The 20,036-nt window shown below is 50.8% G+C and overlaps 5 protein-coding genes and 1 non-coding gene across 6 annotated transcripts; 4 read left to right on the top strand and 2 right to left on the bottom strand.

Moving 5' to 3' along the window:
• On the top strand, window positions 1-2,027 carry COL26b_002121 (uncharacterized protein; the record flags this gene model as incomplete). The annotated part of the gene is made up of 5 exons (XM_053175050.1): window positions 1-520; window positions 572-842; window positions 899-1,436; window positions 1,504-1,712; window positions 1,808-2,027. 5 exons carry the CDS (start codon window positions 1-3, stop codon window positions 2,025-2,027), a joined length of 1,758 nt encoding a protein of 585 aa, XP_053040994.1.
• Window positions 2,028-3,783: 1,756 nt separating this feature from the next.
• COL26b_002120 (uncharacterized protein) lies at window positions 3,784-4,555 on the bottom strand (the record flags this gene model as incomplete). The annotated part of the gene is made up of 3 exons (XM_053175049.1): window positions 3,784-4,030; window positions 4,089-4,425; window positions 4,486-4,555. 3 exons carry the CDS (start codon window positions 4,553-4,555, stop codon window positions 3,784-3,786), a joined length of 654 nt encoding a protein of 217 aa, XP_053040993.1.
• A 1,399-nt stretch (window positions 4,556-5,954) lies between these two features.
• Window positions 5,955-6,059, bottom strand: COL26b_002119. The gene has a single exon. It is a non-coding gene; the product is annotated as a tRNA-Phe (tRNA).
• Window positions 6,060-9,405: 3,346 nt separating this feature from the next.
• COL26b_002118 (uncharacterized protein) lies at window positions 9,406-10,152 on the top strand (the record flags this gene model as incomplete). Its single annotated transcript, XM_053175048.1, has 1 exon — window positions 9,406-10,152. One exon carries the CDS (start codon window positions 9,406-9,408, stop codon window positions 10,150-10,152), a length of 747 nt encoding a protein of 248 aa, XP_053040992.1.
• Window positions 10,153-10,976: 824 nt separating this feature from the next.
• On the top strand, window positions 10,977-11,481 carry COL26b_002117 (uncharacterized protein; the record flags this gene model as incomplete). The annotated part of the gene is made up of 2 exons (XM_053175047.1): window positions 10,977-11,410; window positions 11,436-11,481. The coding sequence occupies 2 exons, from the start codon at window positions 10,977-10,979 to the stop codon at window positions 11,479-11,481; spliced, it is 480 nt and encodes a 159-aa protein (XP_053040991.1).
• Window positions 11,482-17,539: 6,058 nt separating this feature from the next.
• Window positions 17,540-18,622, top strand: COL26b_002116 (uncharacterized protein; the record flags this gene model as incomplete). The annotated part of the gene is made up of 2 exons (XM_053175046.1): window positions 17,540-17,583; window positions 17,635-18,622. The coding sequence occupies 2 exons, from the start codon at window positions 17,540-17,542 to the stop codon at window positions 18,620-18,622; spliced, it is 1,032 nt and encodes a 343-aa protein (XP_053040990.1).
• Between the last annotated feature and the right edge of the window lie 1,414 nt (window positions 18,623-20,036).

Below are 20,036 nucleotides of genomic sequence, written 5' to 3'. Positions count from 1 at the left end.
ATGCACGGCGTAACACTAGCCCCGAAGATTTCGGGCAAACACAACCCAGACGGCCAAAATGAGGCTCACGTCGAGAACCTCCAGACAGCCCTCCCTGGATTGAACGAAAAGGATGCCCTCGCCGTCGCCCAGGCCGGAGGGTGGGAGGTTGATGCTCTCATTGACAGCTTGGAGCGTGAGCTGGAGGCTGCCGGCGGAGTGAAGAAGGGTATCTTCGATCTCGAATTCAGCAACACCAAGTACTTCACCTGGCTTATCGTCGCCTTCGCCTCCATGGGTGGTCTTCTCTCCGGTCTCGACCAGTCCCTGATTTCTGGTGCCAACCTTTTCCTGCCCGGCGACCTTGGTCTTACGGACCGTCAGAACAGTTTGGTCAACTCTGCTATGCCCCTCGGTGCCGTCGGTGGTGCCCTTATCCTCAGTCCCTGCAACGAATACCTCGGAAGAAGAATGTCGATCATCGTTTCTTGCGTTCTCTACACCATTGGTGCTGCTCTCTGCGCTGGCGCCATGAACTTTGGTAAGCACCCTTATTTCCGGCAGTAGTGTACGCCGACTGACTCCTGCCCAGGCATGATCGTCTCCGCTCGCGTCATCCTTGGCATGGGTGTTGGTCTTGAGGGTGGTACTGTTCCCGTCTACGTTGCCGAGACTGCCGAGCGTCGCATTCGTGGAAACGTTGTGTCCCTCTACCAGCTCAACATCGCCCTGGGTGAGGTTCTTGGTTATGCTGTCGCTGCCATGTTCCTTCACGTCAAGGGTAACTGGCGCTTCATTCTCGGCTCTTCTCTTCTCTTCTCCTCCATCATGTGGGCTGGTAAGTTGTTCTATGATAACCTCTGGTTAATCTTTAAGCTAACAACCGCGTTGGCATGTTGTTTTTACCCGAAAGTCCAAGGTATCTTATGCACAAGGGTAAGACTCTTGAGGCATACAAGGTCTGGAAGCGCATTCGCGGTACCTCCACACCTGAGGCTAGGGAGGAGTTCTTTATCATGAAGGTCTCTGTCCTCGACGAGCAGCAGGTTGTTTCGGAAGGCGCTAAGAACAAGCGCTTCCCCTGGATGGACTTCTTCACCGTCCCTCGCGCTCGTCGTGCTCTCATCTACGCCAACATCATGATTCTCCTTGGTCAGCTGACCGGTGTCAACGCCATCATGTACTACATGTCCATTCTCATGCAGCAGATTGGCTTCAACGACGAGAAGGCTACTTACATGTCTCTTGTCGGTGGTGGTTCTCTCCTCATTGGTACCATTCCCGCCGTCATGTACATGGAGAAGTTTGGTCGTCGCTTCTGGGCCAACACCATGCTTCCCGGTTTTTTCGTTGGCCTTGTCATTATCGGTGCCAGCTACCAGATTCCGACTACGACGAACACTACTGGTGCTGTCGCTTGCTACTTGGTCGGTCTGGCCTTGTACATGATGTTTTTTGTATGTCACCACCCTGGATGAAACCCCTCACTTCTGGGAACGCGCAGCTAATCAAAATGAACGAAAGGGTTGTTACGCATGTCTCACTTGGGTCGTGCCTTCTGAGGTTTATCCAACTTATCTGCGTTCTTACGGCATGACCACATCTTCTGGTCTTCTCTTCCTGTCGTCTTTTATCGTCACCTACAACTTCACAGCCATGCAGGAGGCCATGACGCGCACGGGCCTTACGCTAGGCTTTTACGGAGGCATCGCTATCATTGGATGGTTCTACCAGTATGTACCCACCCTTTTCCTTCCAAACATTTTTCACGCTTGTGTCACCACTGTTCATGAAAAGCCTCACTTTTGGGAACTTATAACTAACGAAGCTGCGCGTATCGATTAATCTTCATGCCCGAGACAAAGAACAAGAGTCTTGAAGAGATTGATCTCTTGTTTGAGAAGCCCACGAGTGAGATTGTCGCGATGAACATGAAGGACATCGCCCGCGGCCTCAGCAGCATTTGCGGAGGCGGCAAGAAGGACAGCAACGCGCCCGGCCGTGAAATGGAAGTGGATGAGAAGAACGAGAAGGAGATCAGTGCTTGAAACATGAAGTAACGTAGTAATGTGGTGGTGGTGGCCCAAAGGCCATCGATGAATGATACCAAGATATCGCATATGAATCGCGAGTAATGCCCCCCAAACATGGGAGTTTTATGCAGTCAAAGTACCGAATTACTTTTGAATGAGTTCCCTTGCCATTTCTTTCCCATTTGAGTTGTGTTACTTGTGGTTGTGGCTGCCGCAATCATCCTTGCCGCGACGTTACCCCAATCGCCAACCCCAGCGCCATCCAAATGCGATGAAATGCAATGAGTGTGGCAAGCAAAAAGAAACCCTGAATTGACCCATCATGCAAACCCGCTTCAATCGTCAAGAAGGCCTCGGCACGTCGATTGAGCGATGATGCCGCGCATTCAATACCAGACACTGGACGCTGACCGTCAGCGAAGCTCCCGGACCGAAAGCGGGGCCGGAGGGGGGCCGGAGCCGGGGCTCACGCCGCCGCTGCTGACCACGCCTGCCTCGTCCCCGCGCATTCCTCCTGCCTTCTCGCATCACGTCAGCCAACAGCTGAAGGATATTTGAGCGCAAAAGCATGCACGAATTTGGGCTGGGGGTTCTTTTGTTGTGAAGTAAACGGATCTCGCTCCTCCAGCTACGGCGCAAGTGCCTGCGCATCCGGAGCTTCAGTCCGGACCACATTATGATTTCCAAGGTGTTAAAGTGTGAGAATACAAGCTCGCGGAAACCCAAACTCTCAAGTCATAGCAGCCGGGGGTTTCAAATCAAGGAAGATCTATCCCGATCATAAAAAGGATACTTGTTGTTTCGGTCTCACGTTTTCAGGAGTACTTAGAGAATTGCTGTCCCGCCTTCACCATCGCGGAATATGTTTGTTTGTCCGTGGCTTGCCTCTACTTGAGGAAACTGCTCGTATGGTCATGACCCTTTGCTCTACATTTGATATGCGTAATTCCAGTGCGCTTGCGGTCCTCGACGAGCTCTTCAAAAGCACCTAGCTGAAACTTGCCAAGGTTTTCTCGTAGCTATTCGCATCACGATGTCGCTGTTGTAAATCGAAGGAGAACGTGGCTTTAAGAACAACGTCGCCTTGAGATTTCCCGACAGCGGTCTTTGTGGCTGGAGTCGCGACATTTCTAATCCCGCATACCTCAGTCCGAGCATCGAAATATGCCATCTTAGAGTTTGCGGTCAGCCTCGCTCGTCGCCAGCGGAGAAGCCTTTTAAGTAGCTAATTAAGAGTTATCTTTTTGTTTAAAGTGATTCATTGTCTATGTGATTCATTCGCACGTCAGCTCATTGCGTCTGATTCGGCAATCATTTTTGAATGGGTTCGTCATGAATCCTCCCACGATAGAGAAGGGGCTGAATAGCCTGAGCATCCCCGAGTCGGAAGGATGAAATGAGTCTACTGCAACATGAAAGATAACAGAGTCCCATGAAAAATGTAAGAAACCGCCAGGGAAGTTTCATATTTCAATATCATGATCAACGCTGTCAGAACCTTGATTTCTCCCGACGCCCGCCAATTTTGAGCCTCCCAATGTAGCCAGCAATTGCGGAATCAAAGATTAAGGACGAAAGTCTCAAGAGAAACATTGTTGAGATTAACAGAAGACACATAGGTGCAAAAGCACCATGAAAACTGGTTGCGCAACTATCTGCTTAGCTAGCCTCTGAGCCCCTGCCTACAACCTTGCCGCTCAGACGGCTGAACACACGAGCGACACCAGAAACGTGCCTGAGTAGGCAAAAGCGACGCCATGGTTTTGTCCTATCAGTCATAGGTCGGCAATTCCTCGTCCATTTCCATCGGCAGCTTCCGGTCAGCGGACTGGGAGCCGCCCACACCAGAGCTCCGCGCGGCGCCAGCGTCATCGGGGACGCTCTGGCTGGAAGGTGGGACCTGGGATCCCAAGGCGACTTCTTCCTTGCTCATCTCGACCCTGGCGAGCTCCATCTCGCGCTCTTGCAGCTCCTTCATTTGCTCATCGTGGAGGTCATCGATTGTCTTGCCGCTGGGACTGGAAAGAGAATAAGTCAGCTTCGAATACACTCGATTATGTAGTTCAAATAGCTTACAGGTACTCGCGAACATTGCGTTCAATGTCGCTCTGATCTCTGAGCGCTTTCTCCAAGGCTTGGTTGGACCTATTGATAAGGTTCTGGATGCCGCTCTGCTCCTTGGGAGAAAAGTTGGAACCGTGCTCCTCGAGAATTTTGCCGTAAAGGCGAACTGCTTGCTTCGCATTGTTGACGTAGTCATGAGGGGAACCAGCAAGCAGCAAGTGCATTCCGGCTCGATGAAAATCCCCAAGTCGTGGCTCCATCAACATCTTCATAGCCTCGGCCTCGGCCTCTTCGTACTTCTTCTGTCCGTAGAGCTTCCAGATATGGTTGTATCTCCACTTGAACATAGCTGCGGTGAAGCTCCAAGGTCAGCACAAGATCGAAGGTGCAAACGGGATGGATCAGTTACCTCCGAGGTTGCCTAGGGGGCTCTCCTCAGGAGCCGAAGCTGGTGCCGCTCCCTCTGAAGCGTCCGCCATGATGTTGTTGAGCTTGTGATGTGAAAAAGAAAGTGAAAGTGGCTTGGGTGGGCGGTAGATTGGTAGAAGGAAGGAAGAAATTTTCAGGGTGAGCTCCGATCGGCTTCAGATTGCAGGTACGACCGAGCCACTACCTGCCATAAAGGATCGAGACGTGCAGGAACTTGCCAATACCAGAATGCTTGTTTTTAATTGGCCACCTTGAGGTCCTCCGCGGCTTAGCTGAACTATTCGAAGTGAATGTGAGCCCGATTATTCTACCAGACCTTTATCACTGAATCTCCCTCAACGCAACAACCGGAGCTTAAATTCACGGGCAGGCACTGCCTCCATAGAAGTTCCACAGGTCTTGAAGAGTACCAAACTGGAGTCTACTAAGGTTTCGTCACCTCCGGTAAGATTATCGTTCAGCATTTTCTGGACTTCCTGCTGAGTCTGACTCTTCTCCGAAAATTATTAGACGAGTCCAGGCATGGATAACTGGCCTACATGCAAGTGGCACGGTGAACACGGGGAAAAGGACGAAGGATCAGCTCTCGATGAATGATCAACAAGCCAGTTGCCGAAAGACCTTTGAAGAGGTATTATTGAGAGTCACGGAGGCTACTTGCAGGAGTCCTACCTATGATAGCTACGCTCTCGTCTTTCAGTACAAGCTGTTGTTTAAGGCCCATCAGCATCGGCAAAGTTCAACCACAGTCCACCGCCATCAATACAGGTCACCTTGTTTCAAAGATGATGAGAAAGATAGATCTCCCCTACAAACTTCCTTTATTTAGCATCCGGATGACCAGTCGAGCTTGGTCAATCGTGTAGGCCTGTCAATCGTATAAGCCCGTCGAGCGGTCATTCATGAAGGTGGGACTCTCTAGGGAGATCTAAATAAAGCATCTATTCGCGACACGGACGTGGTCGATGAGGTTGACCGCGCCACCAAGGATTGCGTCAGACCTCCCGATTTTTGTGACCGTATTCCAACGATGGATGTCCATTGTGGTCTTCCATGACTGTGCGGGATGTGGACTTCGTCTTATTTATCGCAGTTGTCTGTGAGCAAGCAAGTACGACAGATGTGTTACAGCTCGGCGACAGTCGTCGCACCAGGCGTAGGGCCGGCAGCCACATCAGTCAGCTTTTGAACCAAAAGGCCAATGCCCTTATTGACAGCCGTGAAGCGGGAAGATCCCGAGGGGTCTCGCCACAGGATGTCTCAACAGCAGCCTGGAAGACATCTGAGATCCCGGGATAATGGCTGAGGAGGGCCAGCACATATGATCTACACCTCATCTGCTGCTTACTTCCCTGTGAGCGATGCAAACAAACCGCTGCATCGAGTGTCTCTTGGTGTAATGGAATAAGTAGGAAGCAAAAGGAATTCTTTAACAAAAGCAAAAGAGTATGCGGCCAGTGTGGATTGAACACACGACCTTCAGATTGATTGAATGAAGTTGCCCGGATGTGAACCCGCTTCAGTCTGACGCTCTCCCAACTGAGCTATGTCCGCCGCACTTTTTAATGAGAGGTTACAGCCCTACGTGGAGCCAAGACGGCGATACCGGAAGTTCGCCGGTCGTCACCAACCCGACTACCACTTTAGTCCTAGATAACCATCAACATTTATGGATCTGCTCCTTTAAAGATGTGGGGTTTTAATCAGCAAGGGCATGGCATCATGAGAGTTTAACAGGGATAGAGTTAAGGTGCAGTCTAAAGTTCTCAAACCATGGGAATGGTATTTCGCAACAAACATGATGAAGAGTATATCTGCTTCTAACAAAGATACATGACCGTGGAAAATCCCTCCAGGATTTATCATCCACACAGAACAATCACCCAACGGTACTTCGGCTTCAGTACACTATCTTTGCATCAGCGGTCGTTGAAGACTAGAAATCACAAGTGAAGACCGTCTGCTGACGACAGCATTGGCTGAATCCAAAGCGTCCTACTTCCAGCAAACACTCGTCCTAACAATCACACAGGCTTAGCCCCTGGCCAGAGTTTTCGGTGTATTCTCAACCAACTTACACCTTGGAGTTGACCCCCAGAGCTCTGGCAGCAGACAGCGGTCTCATCTGTCTCGTACACAATTTGGTCATTCTCGTTGGAGCTGCAGCAATAGATCGTCTGAGCTGCAGCGCTGTAAGACAGTGCTTGTGGTTAGCGCTATACAGACTGGATTGGACGGGGTTGTGCATCAGCGAACCTTGCAGCGAGGAAGTATGTGGCGATGAAGGCGGCGGCACGCATTTTGAGGGTGGATGAGTAAAACGAGTGTTTGGTGTAAGTTTTGAAGTGAAAGTGGAGTTGAAGAGACAAAGCTGGTGGCTGGTGAATGAGTGTTCTGGTTTATTCAACAAAGTGCGAGACAGGATGCCTATTAGTATTGCAGGATACGAGTACTTTCGGGTCAGGTATGCCTATCTGGGTGAGAGAAGGCACATCTGACCGAGACATCTCGTTTTCGGATCAGATGTGCCCTGCTAGGACTGAGAGATATCGTCGGAAAGACCGAAATAGACAGAGCAAGCCAGCTGACTCAAGAAGTAGACTCTAGCACACCTCTGATACCAATGAACATCTTGAAAAGACGTTGATTCAGGGTTGAGATGTCTCCAGAGCTGCGTGTATTGTAGATGGTTCGGTCGAAGGCCGGACTTGGCAAGTACGGGGCTCGAACTCAGGATAATTGAACTTACTGCCCAAATCAATGGCGATTCATAGAATAGCCTGACACTGCTGGAAAACTGGCGCATTGCGCCTCCGCCAAGAAAAATATGCCGTCCGTCTTTTTCATCCCTTCCTTCGGCCCCTTCGGATGGCGGGTGTGGGGACGAACCGCACTGGAGTCTGGACTGCCGGCGACAACCCGCGGACCGGGACGGAGAATATCTGCACGTCCAAATCCACATGATGCATCTTGGCGCTGCAGCCCTGCTAAGGGTTACTCCGTCTTTAAATTGTGATGGACGATGCCTTAAACGGTCGTTCTGAACATGGTTGACAAGATCTGGGCAACGTCAGACCAGTCAAACCTAGTTGAAAGGCCAAGATCGACTAGCTTACGTCTGCACAGACTAAGAAAGGCTATTCCATTGACTGCTGGTGGACTCCACAACACGATTGTAGAAGACGGAAGGTTCATCTAATCTGGAAATATTGATACTTTCCTTTTGGAGAACTGCGAGTCTTATGGAAGAGCAAAGTTGGGAAAGACTTCGCCAGTCATCATCTCAAGTACTGCAGTCCAGCAGCACGCACTGAGTGGGAAAACATGCACGATAGTTACGACACTTTCAACAGCTCTGATGACACGGGAGAAATAATCATCCTATTTCTTTGACGAAAACAATAAGCGACCTCGGTCTCGGTATATTTTGACTATGAATGCCCTCTGCATCTGGTCTGGAAGCGAACACACTGCCTCATCCAGCGTAGCTCACAAGTCACACCCCAGCACGTTCCGTAACAGGGCAGTTGCTAGTTCCTTAGCCTCCGCCTCGGTAGAAAGAAAACCGCCGTCCCCCCTGTCCCACGTGATGTCGGTTATCGAAGCGTGAGGTTCGTCAGTGTTTGCTGGTGGGGCACCTCCACCCGGAGCCGCCAAGACCACGTTTATGCGCAGAAGCTCGTCCCCAGTCCAGCTTCTGTGCACATGCACCACGAAGTCTCCGCGGACGTCTGGCTCGTCTGCGCGGAACATCCAGCGGTCCTCCATCGCCGCCGGCCGGAAGCCCCGGAGGAGCTTTTCAACGTCGTTGCGAGAGGCGCTGAGGCTCCAGGGCGTAGTGATTGGGTTCTTCATGATGATGATGTTCTGACGGGATGGAGTTTGATAGCGGGCGGCGCGGCAGGTCTGCGGAAAGAGGCCTTGTAGTCCAGTAATGGTCGCGCGAATGATGCAGGAGTGGGTAGCGTCTGAGAGATTGAATGTGTGAGATGACGAGATAAGGTGCAGTGGTTGCCTTTACAACTTGGGACCATGAAAGAGAGTGGATGTGTGCTCCGGAGATCTCGGGGAAATCTGTCTCAAAGAGCTTTTTAACATAGCCTTACGAGGACATCATTCTCCGCTTTTGCGTACGATTTGACCGGCTAGCACCTAGTTCAATAACGAGCATTGTTCCGTCTGCCCAGCAGTCGAGGAAGGTTGTTTGATGACAGATGGAGTGGGGTACAGCGTTTGAGCTATTCTACACTAGGTCGGATTGCGATGCCAAGCGTTCGAGAGCGTTCGACTCAATCAAGTTGAAATATTTTCGGAATAAAGCCGGCACCGCAGCTTGTGTCTAATAATCTAAATATGCTCGTACGAGCCAAGCTTGAGGTTGAACTTAGTTATGGTGCGTGCTTTTGATATCGCACTCGCAACAGTTGTCTCTTGGGTTGTCACAATACCCAGCCACCAGGACATGGAAGCTCGTGTCCAAGATTTCGGGAACGGCGTCATGTTGAGAGCGAAGTACTGAACACCAAGAGCGGAGCCAAGATTGGGCTTGAACCTAGTCATAGTGCCGGCATTCGACCTCGAAATCCAAAGAACGCTGTCTCTTGAGTCGACGACACTCAGCCACCATGAAGCTCACTGCCAAAATTACGAGCATGACATCGTGCTGAGAGAGAAGTACTGCCCACGTCAAAGTCGTCAGAGTTGAGCAGTGAGAAGATGCTGAGCATCATGAGCGTCTGGAGAAGTATAAATCAGGACGCCTTCTCTCCTTTTGATTCCTTCTGTCATTATCATCATCACTTCATTCGCTACTCAACACTAGCCACTCTCTCAAGCCTTGTCTTACACCGTCCCTCATTTGTCACTACTTGTCTTGTCGCTTGCACGACAGACCGCCAACATGGGGTTCCAGAAGAACATTCTCATCCTCTTTGTCCTCAACCTGTGGACTGCTCTGTGCAATGCCCAGTTCAGAGTGTGGCGCGCCGATACCAGAACTCCGACTGAGATGCGCGCCGCTGGCAACTTTGCTCCCAGGGGAGCCAGCCGCTTCCTTGAGGTTACCCCGAATGTCAGCATGTACAACCATGCCGTCGGCGCCGAAAGCGGTGCTAGCCGTGATAATGACGGCTATGTCTCGACCACCGCCAGCGAAGACACCGCTGTCAGGTTCCTCACGCAGATGTTCGGCGGCAACGGCTATGTCTACGAGATCGCCGCTGCGGGCAACTTCATCCAGGTCTCCGGCACTCTCGGCCAGTTCAGCCCGTACCCCAACGAGCAAGAGTACGCCGCGCTCGGCGGCTTCAGCTGGGACCAGGTCATCCGCTGGAGACACTACACCAACGGCGTCGCCGATGCTGCCGGCATGGAAGACAACAATGTATACGAGGGCAGGATCTACAACAGCTTGAGGCCCAACAACGGCCAGCCCAGCCTTGCTGGATTCCCTGCTGGCCACCGTGCCTGGACTCTCTCCCCTTGGAATGCGTTCGCCCAGGGCGGCGAGGGCTGCGGTGGTAACGGCGAGCTCTCTGTCGGTGCTCGCCGCCTCAAGGCTCGCCAGTGCGCTCCTGTTGACAACGCCTTTACCGCTGCTAGCAGATTCCTCGACGACGCCTGCTACACTAAGGCCCTCTGCGGTTAATCGCCGAGGATCAAATCACGCCGCTTGGGCTTGCGGCATGGTCGGGGTGCTTTGCATCGGATTAGACCTTTTTGAACAGCAATAAGAGGTCACGAACGCCACGTACATGACCTATGCTCACGCGAGGTCGTCGATGCATTGGATAGGGGATGCAAGATGATGGATTGAGAGATGGCTGAGGATGGGCCACACTGTCTTTACCATTGCTGATTTCCATCGTGTGTTGTTCTTTTTGTTTTTCTTTGAGTTTAGTAGAAGAAATATATTGGTGATGGGTTGCTTTCATACTTTGAGACACCGGGTCCGATATCAAGTTCGGTGTATTGTGAATGGCTGGTTGAGGCACTGCTAATACCCTGCGGCTTGCGCAGTGCTTTAAGCACAGAAGCCAGCAAGGGCTCTTTAATCCTACTCAGAACGCACCGAAGACCGATAGTGCACCAGAGTTAGCATCGAGAGAGAAAGAGACCCCTCGAACCGTTTATCTCCCTCCAGACCCCTGCCGTTTTTGACCCCCGCATCTTGATGATGACACCTGTGCCGGATCCCGATAATCACCAGGATTCAGCAAGCTAGCGCATGGAAGATAATCTAACGACCTTGGCCAGACAACATGCAGGTGGCTTTTCCCTAACAGCTTACGACTCAGTGCATGCGCCTTCCAGAATAAATCTAACTGGCTTACTTGACCTGGATTGTTGTCATTTTGTATAGTACCGTAACTCAACTCCACCCTTTCATAGCCCCTGTGCCGGATGACTCCCTCTGGATCCCACGATACCACCTGCTACCTCGAGTCTTTGGCAACCCACTGAAGCCACATGATGCAGAAGTCTTTGCCGCCTCTGGACGCCGCATGGGACCCGACCCTGCAGACCGACGACGGAGAGGAATATTGCTGGACGCCGTTGCAGCTTGCCGCCAGAGGCGGAGAACTGGGTAACATGCGGGAAATTATTGCCGCCGACCCGAAGGCCGTTAAAGACCCCCCGAGCGGCTACTACGGACAGACAGCCATCCAGCCTGCATGCATGCATGGCCACGAACAGGCGGTGCAGATGCTGGTCGACGCCGGGGCCGATATCCGCTTCTGCGGAGGCAACAACTTCCAAAGGAATGCTTTGCAGATAGCCTGCGGGCATGGAAACAAGAAGGTCGTCAACATTCTACTCAGTGCGGGGGCCAAGGTCAACGAGGTGTTGTCAGAGCCTGCGCATCCGGCACACGGGTCACCAGCGTCATCAGTTGTCGTGACCCGGTACAACGGAAGAACAGCACTTCAGGCAGCAGCGGAGCGAGGACATGAGCATCTGGTCAGGCGACTACTGAGATTGAGAGCCGACGTGAATGCTCCGCCGTCACCAACGGCAGGTTACACGGCATTACAGGCTGCAGCAGGCGGCGGCTACATGACGATATTGAAGCTTCTTCTCCAACACGGGGCTGACATCAATGGTGCCTCAGCAAAGTACAAGGGCTACACGGCTCTTCAAGGGGCATGTCTACGAGGTGATCGCGAAATAGTCGATCTTCTTATCAAGGAAGGCGCTAATGTTCACGCCCTGGGAGGCATTTACGGAGATGGGATGGCTTTACATGCCGCAGCCGAGAAAGGCCATGTGGAAATAATCAAACGCTTGTTGGCAGCCGGTGCTGATGTGAATGCTTGTAGCTTCAAGGGACGAAAAGGCCAGACTGCACTTCAAAGCGCCGCGGTTGGAGGCCACGATGAAACGATACAGGTCCTTAGAGATAACGGTGCTGTAGGCAGGACTGGGGGAGGCAGGTTCTTATTTCCTTAAGCGTCATGGATCGAGGAGTGACTATGTTTATTTGCATAAAGCTTGTGATCAGTTTGAAGTTGAACAGGAAGCCATCGGCATCATTATTTCTAGGCATACCTTCACATACACTGCTGAGTGCAACTGTCTAATCTTTGAGCGAGACAATGTCCTTCTCTCTGTCCAAAACGATGTCAGCCTCGATGGCGCCGGCTCTGGGAGCAGAAAAAGCGAAATATTCCTCCGTGACTGGCACGACTCCAGCCTTAGCCCCGCAGTCTCCCAGTTGATAGCACCGGATAGTAGCAAAAGGGTGCTACATTTTCATAAAACCTTCGACAACAGATCGATGCAAGTGCTGCATGAATATAATTTTGGGAGACGAAAAGACAGCATATTCAAAGATCAAGACATGCAATTAAATAATTACAAATAGTTGGCCACAAGGCCTTCCCCCTTTCTTTCCTCGCTGCAGAGTGTACACGACCGAGCTAATCCTTGCACCACCATGACTCATGAGCTAGCCAGTGAAGGCTCATATGATCTCGTCCTGCTTTCGCTCTTCAATGTCTCTCACGAACCTCTCCACTTCAGGGTCAAGTGACAGATTCTCCCTGAATTTATTTCTGCTTCCTTTCACGTAGAGACCCTGGAGCGAACGAGCCCTGCTGAGCGCAACATATATCAATCTCCCATCCCAGGCACTTTCGAGGTCGACGGTGACGTGATCAAGTGAAAGACTTTGGCTCTTATGGATGGTCATAGCCCAACCTGGGACGAGTGGTATTTGAGTTCTTACCGAGAATGACTTCAAAGCCAACCGAACTTCACCATCAATCTCTTTCCAACAAGTAACAACATTGTGAAAGCTGCAATCAGGGCCGATAACGCGGCGTTCGCCATTGGAAAACCGAACTTCGGGGTCTGGAAAGCATGTAAGCATCCATGAATTTATCGCATTCTGCCACACCAGGATACTTACACAGTTTCGTGTCCAGATTCGCTTTGAAGACTCCGATTTGCTTGCAACGGGCTTTCGCTAAATCGCAGCCAACCTGATCGCCCTTGTAATGTTTGGGATTTGGATCCTTGAGGTCGTCCTCCAGACGCGGTACGAAACCAATGACCGTGCCTTGGCTGCCGTTACAAAGACCTTTCTCCACATCGATCTGCAAGAATCGTCAATTCTAGAGTCCATGAGCGTCAAAGTAACTAGGATGATCTCACATTAGAAAGTAAGATGACAGGCATATTGACTTTCATCTCCAAGCATTTCTGATATCGATGTTTGTCGTCATCATCGCCGAGCGATTGAGATCGAGATTTGTCCTCATCGTCGCGTTTGTTCTTTCTGTCGCCGATGGGTTGTGTATGATCGAGGCACTGATATTGTACTTCTTTACCATCGAGGGATTTGAGCTTCGCGTCATTGTGATTCTTGACATCATTTTTGTGGCTGAACAAAAATGTCCCATTACCATCAACCCTGCGCTTCTCCAAAAGAAGGTCAAGTTCATCATCATGGACGTGGCCTCTACGAATGTTCTGAAGCATTCGTATGAAGCCCTCGTCTTTTTGCCGATGTATCGTGGTCAAGTGTATGTTTCTGGTTGTTGATAGAATTAGCATGTCGACCCATCCCAACGATCAGAGGAGGATATACTTGAATGTGCAATGATGCCAGGCGTCAGACTTGAAAGCCCACTTTTCGCAATCTTTGAACTGACCGTGGCTCTTGTCCCAAGGGAAATAATGCAGCAGATCGTCCGACGTTTCCATTAACCCGCACGAATAAGGGATCTTGGTTTTTTCATCGAACATCTCGAAGGAGCAATATTTGAATGGTTTCACGGGGGGCAATTGGCAGAAGTCACCAACAGTAATGATCTGAACGCCCCCGAAGGCACCGTGTGCCGATGGTTCGTATCGACCTCGTCGAATCACGCTTAGAACGTAGCTGAGCCTCTCGAACACTTGTCTTTCGACCATGCTGATCTCATCAATAATGAGAACCTCGGTGGACTTGATCCGGGAGAAAATGTGTTTCCTTCGTGCCTACGCGACAAGTGTGCTGTTGGCCAGGCCGAGGTCGTCAGGCCGCCATCCAATGTATGAAAAGATCGTCCTTCCTCCAATATTGATCGCTGCTTGGCCTGTGGGTGCAAGTAAGTGAACGTTCTTTCCATAGGCTGTGAGAGTGTCGTAGAGAGCCTTTACTAGACGGGATTTGCCGCAACCACCCGATCTACGGAATCAGCTGTGAGTTGATGTGCTAATCAATAGATTATCTTTCAATCACGTACATACCCAGTGATGAACAGATTTTCTCCCTTAATTGCCAGCTCTAGCGCGCGTTGTTGTTCTGGACAGAGGGGTGGTAGCTCAGGCGGCGGTGGCGGTGCGACCTCATCCTCCTCATCAAAGCTCTTTTCACCTCGTAATTCGTTGTTTGCCGATGCGACAAACGCGTCGTGAGAACTTTCAGGGTACTTAGAAGGATTATTCAGACGCGGGCGCTTGCTTGACGAGGCTTCGCTCGGGAAGCCATTTCCAGCCTTGACTGAAGACCCAGCAGCAGTGCGTTGAGGTTTTGTTGGCGAACGCGGCAAATGTCCCGCCATGGATTCCCTAGCGAAACCTTCACGAAGAAGTTGCATCTGCTGTTCGTTCGTCGTAGTCGTAAGGGCAGAAGATTGGGCTCACGGCTATCTTCCAGGTTGATGCTGAAATGCCTATCGTGATTAGCATTCGTTAGCTAAACGATTAAATACGAGTGTATGTTCTTAGTGAGAATACTTTTACTTCGCACTCCTCCTCCCGTCTGCTCTTCAGCACCACCAGGGCCTGCCCAGTTCTTAAATATGCCGCATGTTTTCCCGGCGTAGATAACATAGTACATGCGAATGTCCCTTCGTTGTTCGATTGCAAGCTGGTCGCGATTCCGTTCGATATAATTGTCTGCCTCCTTCCAATTCCATTCGGAGGGCTCGTTTTCACCCTTGATCTTATCAAGACCGCGCTTTTCCCCCATATTGCCAGTGCTGAAATATTTGTTGATGATCAAGACGCGTCGCGCAGGGCACATCGTGACATAGGTATTTCCCGTCCTGATGAGTCAGCAATTGAGGGGCCCTAGCAGAGTTCAATCTCGGCGCCCAAAATCTCCAGCTTTCTTTTGTGGTTTCAGATTCCTTCCTTTCTACCTACCTTATTCGCTCACTACCTAGACAGGAGTGAAACCGCTGGGTGGGTCTTTGGACAGGCATTAATCCTAAGCTTTGGCTTGCCCGGTCAAATTAGCTCTTCTGTTAGTGAAAGGGCGCGGTTATGAGCAGCCCTGCACGTAGGAACTGGAAAACCAGCGTAAAGAAACGACATTACCAGGCGCACAGGCTGGAGGCTAAAAGTTGGCCGGGAATCAGATCTCACGTGATATTTGCTAGACGCAAGCTACGAATCACTAAATCAGTTACAAGCCCGATATTGGAACACCATTGCATCCTCCTTTCCTAGTGCTGTTTTCCTCCCTAACAACCCATGATTGGGATGCAGCAAGCCTCGCAAAGACTGGCGTATACCTGAGTGAGAAACCGCGTCCAGCCGCTTCTTGGCCGTTTTGGTGATGTGGGGGTATCTGAGTAGTAAATGTCAGCCACGGAACACTCTGCAAGTATGGGCCACACTCAGGCCGTGGCGGAAGTGGCTTGCCTTTTACATGAAAGCTTAGTCAAATCCATGAGAACAACGAGACTTAATTTTGGTTCGTGTTCCCGGTGAGATGCCGCACGCATTGACGACGGCGGGATCCGCCGCGGCAGCGTAACACGCATCTTCAAATTCGTTGCCTCCGAGGAAAGGGTGCGGGATGATGGGCCACGCGCGCGTGCCATAGCACTCTTGCTTCTTGAAGTTCATCTTGGAAATTGTTGGCGCATTCGGGTCGCCGTAGTGCACGCCGAAGAACTTGTCTTGCGGATAATAATTGCAAGCGGCTTGCGTTAAGCAGAGGTCGTGGTCCGGTACTTGCTCGCTGTTGCACCAGCAGAAGTGATGTCTATCGGCGAGTGTGCCAAGTGCGAGCGCACAAAACAGGACAAAGAGTCTAACAAACATGGTCGATATTACGAACGCCAAATGAGTGTGGTTGAAGCTGGGAATGAGAGACTTGTTTGCGAACAATTGACTATTAAGGTCCTCCGCCCGTTGTTATCAATAATTCCAGAGTCACGATGCATGATCATTTACACCAATGTGTTGATAAACCACTCTCCGCGGGTTGACACGAGATAACCCGCGAGGATGGCGTAAGATCGGTGTGGCCGAAAGACGTGGAGATGTCACGGACGATCCGTTCCAGGCTGGGAAACTTTCGCTGGGAAAGACCCAGAGCCCTCATATTTTATACTTCAACACACTGACTCAATTACTATAATTCCTCTGCACCACAAACGACCTCAACGTAACGCTGCAATCGCGTGCTCGAGCTTCAGATTCCGTCAACGTCAAATCCTTCCCGTGTCCATTCCTTCTGGGAACTTTTTGCCTGTTTGGGGACGTCAGCTGAGCCCTCATTCGCTGCTCAACCAACAACTGGAGTTGCGGCTTCCATCGCCGCCGACCCCTAGCTTTCTATAATTAGGGTACCCCGGCAAATCATGCGGCCTCTGCCGCGAAGCGACCTTATCACGCCCTAAATCAATATAGCGAAAATATTGAGATCACCTATTCTCTCTGCTTGGGTCTCATCGGCAACAGCGAAGGACCTGACATCGCAACATTAGGGCTGACACTCATCTGAGATAAGCTTCATTCTTACGACTCAGATCCTTCACCTGCCAAGCTGATAACTCCGTTTGGGACAAATGCCAACTCCCCTATCTCAATGGTTTCCCGCAAACAAGCGCTCTCCCATTGGCCAAAGTGGTCCATTGGCAAGCTATCACGCGAGAGCGGACATCCGGTTCGGCGTGGGATATCTCTCCACACATCCGTCCCTTACCAATTACTCTTAATATGTTCCCAGAGTCATTAGAGATATGGTTGAATGGACCTTGCCGATTGCGCAATCCCCCCTTATCTGGCTAGACCGCACCTCGGATGGTGGTCACGATAGCCGCTGTATTTGCCGCCATAAGCCGGGTGTCTGCCAGGCAACCCAGAGAAATATATCATCGTCGAGGGAAACCTTGGTGATTCTTCCAAACTCAGCGTTCATCTGCAGTCGGTCGTTCACAGTTCCATATACCCAGCCGCGGTTTGGTTTTGATCGTTGTGCTAGCGCCTCTTTTGTTTTGTTTCGCTGCTCATCATGCGTTACCAACATATAATCGCGACTTGTGTCGCGTTGTTAATGTCACAGACCGTTGCTACACCAGTCCTGGTCAGCAACAACGACATCAGCCTCCCCAGACCTACAATCTTAGATACCCGGCAAACAACTTGCGAAACAAAGGCACTTTCCAACCAAACATGGATAGAGGAAGATGTCGACGGCTTTTTGGCGAACGCCTCGCAACATTACATCCAGTACCCCAGCAACAACATTCAAGCATTGGGAGCCTACCTCGGCGCGCCCAACTTCTTTTGCGGCGTTAACGAATGGTGCAATGCTGGACAGCCATGCTCCCCTGTCCAACTTCCTGGCTGGTACGTCATATCTTGGTGAGCCTCATTGTCTTGAACTCTCGCTAACAATACCTAGGTATGCGCTCATGGGCATCCAGGGGTGGAACAACTATGTCAACAACCTCAACCTCGCTGTGACATACACAGCAGCTATCTTGGGCATGCGACTTTCCAAGATGGTTACTGAATTGTGGCCGAAGCCAAAGGACAACGTCACGGGATGGAAGATGGCAATTGCGTGGATGAACGGTATCCTCAACGCTTTCCCTACCACTGCAGTGTTCGGGGCTGTTCAAGGTGGTATCGCCTCAGCAGTACAGGGAAACAACATCATCGTCAGCGGTATGTTGCTGGCGCCGAGCGCGGATAAGGAATTCGTCAGGTGGACTGCCATTGGGGATCAGATGGGCCAGAAGTTGGATGAATACAAGAAAGCCATCGGCCAATACGCGCAAAACATCATCGACGCACCCATCAACGACACCAAGTGGGGCATCAACACGGTCCTCCACGGCGGCAACTACCTCGTCCGCAACAAGAACTTCACCCAAGACGACGTCGAAAACTGGATGTACAAGACCGTCAGCATCAACGCCATGGGTCTGATCCTGCAGGCCCAGAACGTCTTCATCTTCCGGGTCTACAACATGACGGAATGCGATCCCAACGATTACTACAAGGACTACAGGAGCGCCTTCTACTGCCAGCAGCAGCCCAACGGCCTGTGGACCAAGTACCGCCTGCAGAAGATGGGCAGTGACGACTTCGTGCCCGAACATCGCCTCGCATCCAAGCTGCAAGACGTGTACGGCCTGACTAAGGAGGACATCTTCCTTGGGCCCACCACCTGCTTCGACACCCACGACTACGAGCAGCTGACCAACCCCTGGGAGGAGGTGTCACCGAACGGCGTTTTGTTCGACGCAATGCAGCCGTGCAACTTCAACCTGAATGTTTGCACAGTGGACAACGCAGAAAAGGACCTTTATGGGAAGTCTGAGTTTGATTACTACGAGAACGAGGGCGATTGGTGGTGCGAATTGCAGGGTATTACATGGGTGTAGCGGTTGTTTAGTGCTTTATAGTCTGTAGCACATGAGAACATGATGAAATTACTTGGATGGTCAATTTTCTGAACGCGGTGCCTGAACCATGTTGGGCATCAAAACCGATTTCTGCATCAATCTCAAGCGTAGCACAACCATCTGGTCGCCCCCGACCCCTATTTTTTCCGCCGTCTTGAGCGTTACATTGAAGATGCCTAGCTTTCTCGAATGTACTGTCACTTTTTCCTCTTATTTCCAAACAATTTTTTCTTCATGATGTAGCTTAAGCGTCAATGTTCACTCAATTACTGAGTTTCAATCCGTCGAAAAGAATCTTTCTACCGTTCTGCGCTTGAGGTCCCATACTTTTTCTGATCTCTTCGTGGCGACTTACTGTCCTAACTGTCTCTGACCAGGCCGAAAGAATAACGTTTAAGCCCTGCAATTCGCGAAAGGATACCTGACGTCGGTTTGCTTTTACTCTGCGTCTCTTGACGGTAGTCAACTCTCGAAGATCTGGTTCAGAATAATGCATCGCAGCCTGAGATACCCGAGTTCAAGCTGACTCTTATTGCAAGTTGCATGAAGACATCTACATACGGTACTTGGCGCAGCTGCACTCTTGTTTCACAACATCTTCCCCCGCTTCTGATCTGACACCGTGCTTCTATATATTGAATGCGTAGCCAGTAGCATCATTGCACGTCTCAGCTATTGCATATGCAGCATCTCAGCTCGTTTTAGGATGCCTTCGGGATGGTACAACATGCCGCGACTAGCCAATGATATGCCTACCAGCTTTCTCCATAGTCGTAAACGTCCTTGCCCTCAAACGATTCCGAGTGAGAAAGACTAGGAAAAAGGAGCTATTAGTTGTGGAACTGGAAAGTTTCCAACATGACCTCTGGTATATGAAAACCACTCAATTTCTTATATATAGTAGACGCATTTGCGAGCCACGATGACTCTAGTTCCAGGGTAAGTCACATCATCTAGTCGCTTCCCGTGTATCCGCTTCGGTTTCCAATTTCCTCCATCATCACGGTGATAACGGCACTATGAATTCCCTGCATTGCAAAAAGGAAGCATTCACTGTAACGGAAACGGCAATCAATTCATCAGAGACACAGCGTTTCAAGGGAGTCGTGGAAATACCTGAGACCACTGAGGGAAAAGATCCGTTCCTCATTTGCTATGAGCGACGTCACAGTTATGGTGGGCTATCACGACGTTCCTCTTTGTGCCCGTGCTCACCACTGATTAGGTGGGGTTGAAGTGCGTTCGAGGGGATTGGAAAATGAGAACGACATTATAAGTTATTCGAATGTGAACAGACTACCATGGGCTGTAAGATTTTCAGCTTCGAGAGAGCTAATGAATTCATACCAGAAATTGAGAATACATAGGACTTCAGAGTTGGATGCGGGGGGCG

Source organism: Colletotrichum chrysophilum, assembly GCF_026319265.1.
Source record: "Colletotrichum chrysophilum strain AFK26 chromosome Unknown scaffold_10, whole genome shotgun sequence".
Taxonomy (NCBI): Eukaryota; Fungi; Ascomycota; class Sordariomycetes; order Glomerellales; family Glomerellaceae; genus Colletotrichum; species Colletotrichum chrysophilum.
Note: the sequence above shows the minus strand (reverse complement) of the source record. Positions and strands in the feature narration are given on the sequence as shown.